At 54.6% G+C, this 9775-nt stretch overlaps 1 protein-coding gene across 4 annotated transcripts in view; it reads left to right on the forward strand.

Annotated features, from left to right (window-relative positions):
- Positions 1 to 9700, forward strand: part of Slc5a10 (solute carrier family 5 member 10) — a 51463-nt gene extending 41763 nt beyond the window's left edge. For 3 of the 4 annotated variants that reach the window (XM_075992265.1, XM_075992266.1, XM_075992269.1), the window contains 6 exons: positions 4123 to 4230; positions 6187 to 6337; positions 8551 to 8719; positions 8809 to 9024; positions 9238 to 9295; positions 9408 to 9700. In XM_075992265.1, the coding sequence (XP_075848380.1) occupies positions 4123 to 4230; positions 6187 to 6337; positions 8551 to 8719; positions 8809 to 9024; positions 9238 to 9295; positions 9408 to 9514 (809 nt within the window). In that variant the 3' untranslated portion in view covers positions 9515 to 9700. The remainder of the gene's footprint in view (positions 1 to 4122; positions 4231 to 6186; positions 6338 to 8550; positions 8720 to 8808; positions 9025 to 9237; positions 9296 to 9407) is intronic. The other variant, XM_075992268.1, reaches the window with a different exon arrangement.
- The last annotated feature ends 75 nt before the right edge of the window (positions 9701 to 9775 follow it).

A 9775-nucleotide genomic window follows, 5' to 3' on the forward strand; every position in this document is an offset into this window, starting at 1 on the left:
AAAGGCTCCTTCCCTGAAGCTTTTAGCTGCAGGGCACCAGGCCAATCCTGCCTTGTCTTCCCAACCATCCACCAGCTCTTGGCCAGGATGGAGCTGGTTTGAATCCCAGTGGACCCTGGACTTATCTGACTGAGATGTCTCATAGCATCTGTGTACCCCTCCAGACATATCGCCACTGCCCATTAGCCTGGAAGCCCTCCTTGCCTTGCATCTGCTGCCCCTCAAGTCTAGTTAGTACACAGGGTCTCATCATTGATCCCCAAGGCCCAAGCCCTCCACCCCAACCTTTGGGCCCTCATCCATATCAGGACTTATACCTATGAACACTGGGTTTTGTTGTTTTGGTTTGGTTTTTTTGTTTGTTTTTCGAGACAGGGTTTCTCTGTGGTTTTGGAGCCTGTCCTGGAACTAGCTCTTGTAGACCAGGCTGGCCTCGAACTCACAGAGATCTGCCTGTCTCTGCCTCCCGTGTGCTGGGATTAAAGGCGTACACCACCACCGCCCCGCAGAACACTGTGTTTCCACACCTTTCCCCTCTAGCCTACCTGAATCAGCCCTCCCCTCCCATTCCCAAGGAGCCCAGAGAAGCAGGGGTGTGCGTCTTGGACTCCCAGCAAAACTGTGCTGGTTTTCAGTTTGCCCTCTTGTTCTTACCACTGTAGAGTTCGTTAAGTAACCTGGCCTCCAGGCTGGAAGGCTCTTTATCTGCCTCACTCTTGATCAAGTCACAAAAAGTAGTAAAAAGTGAACAGGGACGTTTTGGGTACCTTTCACCACTTCCCACAGTGGTATATCACGACATAACTGTCTCAGCCAGAAAAGTCTCTGGTGCCACCCACAAAACTGCATCAGATCTCATTAGTACTGTGTGTGTGTCTCTGTGTGTGTGTCTATGTGTGTGTGTCTGTGTGTGCATATGAGTGTGTGTGTGTGTTGGGAGGGTATACAGTGTTGTCATATGTATAGATTTGTGTAACAGTCATTACCATCAAGATGTTCAGGGCAGTGCACATTGACAGTCCCAGGACTTGGGATGCTGGGGCAGGAGGATTGCAGTCTTGAGGCCAGCCTGGAATAGCAGAACTGTACCACTGCAGAGACCTTACTCATTAGAACTAGGCATCCAGGTTCTCACCCTAACCCTGGCTGCCATTTTCTCCCTCCTGGTCCTCCGAGGATGACAGCGTCATTAGTACACTTCCAGGGTGCAGCCTAGAGCTCTGGGCCATCTTCTACCCCACCAGCAAAGCGAACACGTGCTCATTCATTTGCGTAATTGTATAGTATTTTGGTTATTATTTATTTATTATTTGTTCATTTTGCAGTGGCAAGGGATGGAGCCTAGCTGCTCATGAAAGCACTCTATAGCTCAATAGGCTTTTTTTTCTTCTTCTGAGACAGGGTTTCTCTGTAGCCCTAGCTGTCTTGGAACTACCTCTGTAGAACAGGCTGTCTTGAACTCACAAAGATCCACCTGCCTCTGCCTCCCAAATGCTGAGATTAAAGGTGTGCGCCACCACTGCTTGGCCTCAGTGGTCTTACTATGTTATAAACTGTACTCATGATGACTTTTGTTGATGTCTCAGTTAGGGTTCCTACTGCTCTGATGAAACACCATGACCAACAGCAACTTGGGAAGGAAAGGGTTTATTTTCCTTATACTTCCAGGTAGCAGTCCACACTCCAGGAAAGTCAGGGCAGGAACTCAAGACCAGAACCTGGAAGTAGGAACTGAAGCAGAGGCCGCAAGAAAGTGCTGTGTGCTGTCTTGCTCTCCAGGGCTTTCTCAGTACTGCTCTCTTTCAGAACCCAAGCCCACCAGCCCAGGATGGCACCACCCACACTGACTGAGCCCGCCCACATCAATCACTATTTAAGAAGATGCCCTGCGTGCTTACCTACAGCCTGACCTCCTCACATGGTTCTGACTTAAGTCAAGTTGGCATAGAACTAGCCAGGGCAGCCATTGAACCACTCAGGTGTTCGTTTGCCGTGTGTATGTTCTCAGTGGGGTTCTGCTCGTAGCTTTTCCCATTTCTTGATAGATTCCCCTCTGTTGCTGAGTTTCTAGTGCTCTTGTGTACTGTAGATACAGAGTCTTTGTCTGGCGTGTGGAGGGTGTGTGGTCTCTTCCAGTCTGCAGTGTGTGTCTCTGTCCTCTTCACAGGCATCACACCGAGCAGAAGTTGTGCGTTTTGATAGTGTCACTTCATCGGTTTTGCCCGTCACAGATCATGCTTTTGCTGTAATATCACTTTTGACCTACTCCCCCAAAGCTCAATCACTGGTTAATAGTCCGCATAAAATCTATGATCCATTTTGAGCTAAGTTTACATAAGGTTTGATGGTTGAGTTGAGGTTAAGTTTTTGTCCTGTACAAGAGGAAACAACCTTAGAGACATTAAAGGATCACTCTGCATCATATAGCAAGGGTCTGGGGAAACCGGTTTCTAACTGGGGCCAACATGCCTGTTTCCAAACTTACTAGCCAAACAGCCTCTGAGCTGGCTCCCAGAGATGGGCGAATGTGCCTGCTGGAATGTCGTGAGGACCTTAACTGCCCTTGAGGCAGTGTGCCTGGCAGCTCCCTTAAGAGAGGGCCATTCAGTTGGTCAACACACTTGGCCAGTATTTGCCATATGTTGGCTGTGCTAGGCATGACTGAAACCCAGGAGTCTTCCAGGGACCCCACAACCTTGGTGGGGAGCAGGGCTGACAGAAGCTGAAGGTTATTGGTGCTGAGGAGGATATTGCTACCAGACCTGGGGAAGCCAAACATCCGTGAGATCAGAAGAATGAATTTAAATTCCTTGGGTTTATGAGGAGGGAGGGGCGTTCCAAGGAAAGGGAACAGCAGATACAGAGGCTCAAAGATGCCCACAAAAGCCTGAGTGCCGCCTGCGGGGGAGGGGCGGGGACAGAGGTGTGGGGAATGTAGGTGCCCAAGGGGTCAAGGTTTGGCACAGTCTGAGCCTTGTGACCCTCTGTGGAATATGGGGATGGTGAGCAGGGCAGGCCATGGGCAGACTGGTAGACAGAAGGGGTGGTGAGGAGTCTGGGTGAGGCACAGTGAATTTGGGGGATCCCCTCACCTGGCTTTAAGAGTCATTATGTGTTGGGATGCTGTCTCTGCCTCCCAGGAGGGTTGGGTCTCCAGTGGCAGAACTGGCAGGGCTGGGCCCGGGATGCAAATCGTCTCTAAGACTCGGGCCCATGAGGTCTCAGGAGCCTGCCAGAGTCCCAGGCTCTGTTCTGGGACTTCCCCAGGACTGTAAACCCCCTGGGAGAGGAGATGGGAGAAAGTACCTGAACTACGTGGGGCTCTTCCTGGGAACCTTTCTCCCTTCTCTTCCTCCGTCCTTCCGCCCTCCTCCCTCCTCTCACTTACTCATTCCTTCATTCAGCAAAAGTTCAGACTGTCTCCTCTGGGCCCAGCCCTGGGCTGGGCGATGCCAGGAACTGGGGATGATTCAAACTGGTGTCTGCCCTTGGGGTGCTCCAGAGCTGGTGAGGAAGGTGGCATGGTAAACAAGCCACAGGAACTGATCCTGGACCTCAGGAGTTCTAAGCAGGTGGACAGGTAGGGGCAGTCAGGAACCTCAGAGGAGTAGCAGGGGATAAACAAAGGCCGCCATGGGTGTCAACGGGACAGCAGCACACAAGGGAGGAGGGCCTGTGCCTTCAGAGACACGGAGGCACCAAGTGCTGGGCGTGTGCAAAAAAGCACAAGCAAGGAAGATGGTCCTGGGTGCTAGGGTGCTCCACAGAGGTTATGGGACCAGCCACCTCCCAAAAGGCTGGCCTCCCTTCTCCTGATTCTACTTCCCACCTTCAAGAGGGTGGTTAAGACCATCGATGGGTGGACAGGTGTAGAAGCGGCAAGCACCGGCACAGGGTCACAGGTAGGGCACACCGCCAGTAGCCCCTGGCTTGGAGCTGGGAGCAGGAAACAACCAGATGAGGGCCAGTAATGGAGGCAGTGGCAGGGACGATAACAGGGGCCAGAGCCCCAAGGACTAGCTCTGGGAAACTGAGGTGAGGAGTCAGAGGGGCCGCCGACGAGCAGCTCAGGCTAGTCTGGTGTATGTGTGTATGTGATGCCCAGGTATTGTTTTCTCACAGATGATGTGGGCTGTGTGGTACCATCTGAGTGTCTGCGGGCCTGTGGGGCTGAGATTGGCTGCTCCAACATTGCCTACCCAAAGCTGGTCATGGAGCTGATGCCCATAGGTGAGTTCCCGGGTCATATACAGGTGATAGATCCTGGTGACTGAGGATTGGAATTGTAGCTACTGCTCTGTGTGAGTCCCTGTGCCATCTGAACAGCCAGACAGAAGTGACCGTAAGTCAAACCCAGGCTTCCCCTATGTCAGTTCTTTTTTCTCCCCAGACTGCTCAGCTGGGCTTATCTTCATTTAAAGATGGGGACTCGGGGTTGGAGAGCTGTGGTTAAGACACATTGCAGAGGATCTGGGTTTGGTTTCCAGTACCCATATGGTAGCTCACTTGTAACTCCAATCCCAGTGAATCTGATCCCCTATACTGGCTTCTCAGGGCTCCTGCACACACATGTGATACATATAAACTCATGCAAGCAGATACACACACGCATAAATAAATCAATCTAAAAGAAAGAGAGAGAGAGAGAGAGAGAGAGAGAGAGAGAGAGAGAGAGAGAGAGAGAGAGAGAAAGCCCTAGACAGGTGAGGTGACCTTGCTAAGGCCACAGGCATGCCAGCTACTACAGACCTGACCATGCGTATCACCTCCGGAGAAAGGCTACCTACTGCCTTGTCTTCACCTTTTTACTAATACCTTCTCATATGGGGAAACTGAGGCTGAGGATGTCATGCAAACTGAAGTCCACTGCTTACTCCTTTGAGATCAGGAATCCCGGACCCTTAGCACCCATATTTGTAAGAATGAGCTCCATCCACAAAGGTACTGTTGCCATGGCACAGAAGAGCCATGGCACAGAAGAGCCATGGCACAGGTTTTGGCTTTCCCCATGGTCTTTGTGGTAGCCCTGCTATTCTAGTATTAGGTGGTGAGTTCCCCAGCCAGGGAGGTGTGCAAGCAGCAACAATGATCCAGGGCTGGGGGAAGTTCCACCCTAAGCCAGCTCCATGAGCCCTGCAATCTAGACTCTTCCCTGCCTCCCGCCTTCCTTCCCACAGAGCCAAGCCCAAATGTCCACACACCTTGGAACAGACCTCAGCTCTGCTATGTGCCAGTGGGGTTATTTGGAGCACACCACTTCCCTGCTTAGAGCCTGGTGCCCTTGTGTGTAAATTGGGGATAATAAGTCTACCCAACCTGAGGGTTGTGGCCAGGATTAAACCTAATGACACAACAGAGACAGGACCTGACCGCACCGTGGACTCCCACCTCAGGCTGTGCCTCCCCTTCCATACTGAGCTAAGGACTCAGCCTAGCACTGACAGACACTTGTTGGGCTACCAGCCCTTTCTATGCCTTGAGCTCCGTCTCAGAAATGGGTACAGTGAGCAACAAGTCAACTACTTTCTAAGCACCAAGGGGGTAGATAAATATTTGGGGGAACCATGACTTAATTCACATTCCTGAGAAGTAAACAAACAGGTCATGGGATGCCTAGAAGTCACGCTACGGAGTTGAGGTCAGGTGTATCAACACCACTCTGGAAGGCAGAGGGGAGGAGTCACAGGAGGTGACCAAACTAAAGCACCACAGCACTGAGTCCTTTGGGCCCTTTGGAGCCCCTAACTCCCAAAGTGTTGCCTGGCCTGGCCACTCACAGAAAATAGGGTGGGTTTCTCATGCCCTCACCTCCACAAAGGCTCTCTCCCAAAGTCAAGAAGGGCTCCATCATGCCTTCTGGGACTTGCTGTGTCCAGGAAGTGGCATGCCAAGGAGTTCCAGAGACTAGGCCACTGCCCAGGTGTGACCTCGCTGCAAAGGGTCCCATGCTTGCCACCCGCCTCCCCTCCCAATCCCCATCGTTCTGCCGTGGTAACTGAGGCTGTCCTGGACTCCTCACTCTAAGGCAGTTGGATCAGGGCAGGGAAAGTGCTTTGTCAGCTCAGGCTCCGCAGAAGGTAGACACCAGGGCTGAAAACAGCCCTGCCATGGGGGTGATTACTCCACAGCAGGGCCACAGGCTGCTCCCCCAGCAGGGTCACAGTGGGGGCCCTGTTCTGCCCGCAGGTCTTCGAGGGCTGATGATAGCCGTGATGATGGCTGCGCTCATGTCATCGCTGACCTCCATCTTTAACAGCAGCAGCACACTCTTCACCATGGACATCTGGAGGCGGTTGCGGCCGGGCGCAGGAGAGAGGGAGCTGCTGCTGGTGGGCCGGTATGGGACGGTCGGGGCATGGGGGGGCTTCTGCAGCACCACCTGCCTGGGAAGTCCTCACCAGATTTGGGGTTTGAAGGATGCATAGGAATTTGCTAAGCAGTGAAAGAAGGGAAGCAGCCAGAGTATCTGGGGTACACTTGTCATTCCTGAGCTGACTCCTTCACCTGGAGTCAACTCTGCTTCCCCAACTACATCAAAGATCTTTCTGAGCCTTCTGGTTTGCTCTGGCTACCCTGGGATCCCAGAGCTAATCCTCAAACTGGCCACGCCCGGACCACAATGATGCCCCTAGTCTCAGGCTTCCAACACCCTGGGCCGGCTGAGGACCCGCTGTTTCCTCCAGCTGGCTCTCTTTCCTCCACCCAGCACTCAGCCTCACCTCTGTCCTCTGGGTAGCCCTCCAGATACTCCCCACAAAGAGTGAGCACTCCCCACCGCGCCCCAGACCACTACCAGATCCCTCTCTCACTGTCAGGCCATAATATGTCAAAATGAGCCTCCCTGCGGAACATTTCCGCCCTGCCCCTGTGCTTGACTGTGAGCCTGTGGGGCGATGGAGAGTGGTCTCCTCCTCGTGTGCCTGCTCCCTGCTCACTAACAAGGGCTGACTGCAGTCTTCCTCCTGGAGCCTGGAGCAGGGGCTCTCCCAGCGCTTGTTCCGGTGATGCAAAACAGCCAGCTTCTGTGAGAAGAACCCTGTTGGGACATGCCTGGGAGCCGGGGTGTCATGAGCTCATCTGCAGGAAGGGAGCCTTTGGCCTCTCTAGCAGTTCAGGTTCTGACCTATCAGACCTGGTCACATGATACCTGACCACCTGTTTGCTCCTGCCCCTCTGCAGCTGCAGTGTGACCAGAGGCCTGTCTGTCTAAGATAGCTTTTTCCTTAAAAGATGCCCTTCAGACTCCCGCCTCCCAGGCCCTGGGTCTAGGCATCTCTGAGCCCCGCTCTCTGTCCTAGGACTCCAGTGGTCCTAGCAACCTTGGCCTATGGCCCCCTGGCCTCCCAGAAACAGGCTCTTCCTAGCTGGCCTCATTCAAAGCCAGAGGCAAGCTGGGATTGCAGGCCAACAGTGATGCTCAGGACCCTACCCTCCTCCTTTACTTCCCTCCCAGCTGCCCCATTCTGTCTCTTCCCTTGGAGTTCTATGTCTAACTGAGCAATTCGGAGGACTCAGCCCCCCCCAACACGCGCGCGCGCGCGCGCGCGCACACACACACACACACACACACACACACCTCACACCATGCCAGACAGTCATGAGATTGGCTGTGTGCGCACCCCCTGAAGGTTGTTTTAGGAAGAGGCAGCCTCCTCCTCATCCAGGAGCCCGTGAACCGAAGGCCAGCAATGTGAAGATTGAAGTTCAGGAGCTGCTAGGCCCTCCGGCTGGAGGGTGCAGGGCTTGTCGGTGGAGACCGCCAGGCTTTGAAGAGGCCGCGCCCAGCTGTGCTCCAGTCTAAGGGTTAATTAGCCTCAATCAAAGCGGCACCTCCTCTTTCTGCCACCCTCTACCTGGGGGCCCGGCCTGAAGCAAAATGGGAAGGTGGGGGAAGGACCCACCCTTCTGCACGCAGCCAGTCAGTCGGTCTTGCACGGCGCCGGCCACCGGCCTCGCCTGCCCACCGTACCCCTGAGTGAGAGGGGAGAGGACTCGGCCAGGTGTGATTACAGCCCTGGCAGGGTGACTCAACCTCTGAGTTTCCAGGCTCCCCCTTGAAGCCCCCAGACCCACACTGCCCCTGGGTTCCTTTGGGCGTAGGACGGTGGATCTGTTTGCAAGGCCAGCCCCAAAGCCTGGAGAGTTTCTAGCAAGGCCTTGGGGAGGAGCAAAGCGCCCGCGGGAAGCAGATAGGTGGGAGGCGGGGTAACCCGCCGAGCGTTGAGGGTTAAAAGACTAGAGTATGCTGGCTGGGATTGTGCAGTTTCCGCAGGTGTTCTAAATCCCTCTAGCTTGGCCCCAGGTATGAGGACCACTGTGACAATCACCGACTCCCAAATGCCTAGCGCGTGCGTGCTTGTAGTTGGGGGCGCACGGAGAAGGCAAGGGCAGGGTTGAGTAACTGGCCGCATGGGCCGCAAAGCCACAGCAGGAGATGGAGCTGGAGCGTTTGGTCCCTGGTGGCCTGTGCTGAAATGGGCAGAGGGAACCAGAGGCAGGTCTTGGAGAGCAAGGGAAATTCAAAGCTGAGGCAGGGCTGGCCGCCCGCAGGCTGGTCATCGTGGTGCTCATAGGCGTGAGCGTGGCCTGGATCCCAGTCCTGCAGGGCTCCAACAGTGGACAGCTCTTCATCTACATGCAGTCGGTGACCAGCTCATTGGCGCCCCCTGTCACCGCCATCTTCGTTCTGGGCATCTTCTGGAGGAGGGCCAATGAGCAGGTGGGTAGCCCAGACAGGTCCGGTGGGGTTCCCCTTAAAGGGTGCCCCACGAGTCCTTTGAGGTCTTCCTCTGTCTCTCCTTTCCCTAGGGGGCCTTTTGGGGCCTAATGGCCGGGCTGCTGGTGGGTGCCCTGAGGCTGGTCCTGGAATTCCTGTACCCGGAACCCCCCTGCGGCCAGCCAGACTCGGGGCCAGCCCTCCTCCGCAGTGTGCACTACTTGCATTTTGCCATCGCCCTCTTCCTCCTCACCTGCGCTGTGGTGGCTGCTGGAAGCCTACTGAGCCCGCCCCCTCAGCAAAGCCAGGTGAGGCAGTCCTGTTCCCTGACCCCAGGCACCACAGGCCCCATTCCTGACCTGACGGAATCCTGTCTCTGTGTCCCTCTCTGATTCCAGACATTCCCACCTTTGACTCCTAACCCTTCCTGGCCCAGACCTCTGTCTTAGTTTGAAGCTTCTTTCTGTAACTGATCTGCTACTTTCCGGGCAACTCTGTCTTGCCACACCTCCTCCCTGCAGATAGAAAACCTAACCTGGTGGACTCTGGTTCTGGACCCGTCCATAGGAACCAAAGCAGGTAAGTGGATCCCCCTGGGACTGCTCCTCATCCCAACACCACGCTGGGGCTGGAGGTATGGACACCCAAGTATAGCCTGTATCCCTCACTGACCTGCCTCAACCTCCTGTAGGCGATGGCCTGACACCCCAGAAACGCGCCTTCTGGACCCGTGTGTGCAATTTCAACGCCATCTTCCTTATGTGTGTCAACATCTTCTTCTATGCCTACTTTGCCTGATGCTGCCACCCCAGTGGGAATGTGGGCGCTTCAGTCCTCAGGGCCACCCTCCTTCCTAGGCTGGCCATGGAGGCCCAAGGAAACAGAGTGTGTCCACAGCTCTACAGTAGTCAGTACTGAGTGTCTGGCTGAGCCAGCGGAACTGGAGCTCTGAAAATATGGTGGGGAGACCTTTCAAAAACAGCACTAAAGGAGTCAGATATGTTGGGGGACGGGGGACTGAGAGGAGGGAGGGGGAACCATGGTCTGGATGTAAAAACA

This window comes from Microtus pennsylvanicus, chromosome 11, assembly GCF_037038515.1.
Source record: "Microtus pennsylvanicus isolate mMicPen1 chromosome 11, mMicPen1.hap1, whole genome shotgun sequence".
Lineage (NCBI taxonomy): Eukaryota > Metazoa > Chordata > Mammalia > Rodentia > Cricetidae > Microtus > Microtus pennsylvanicus.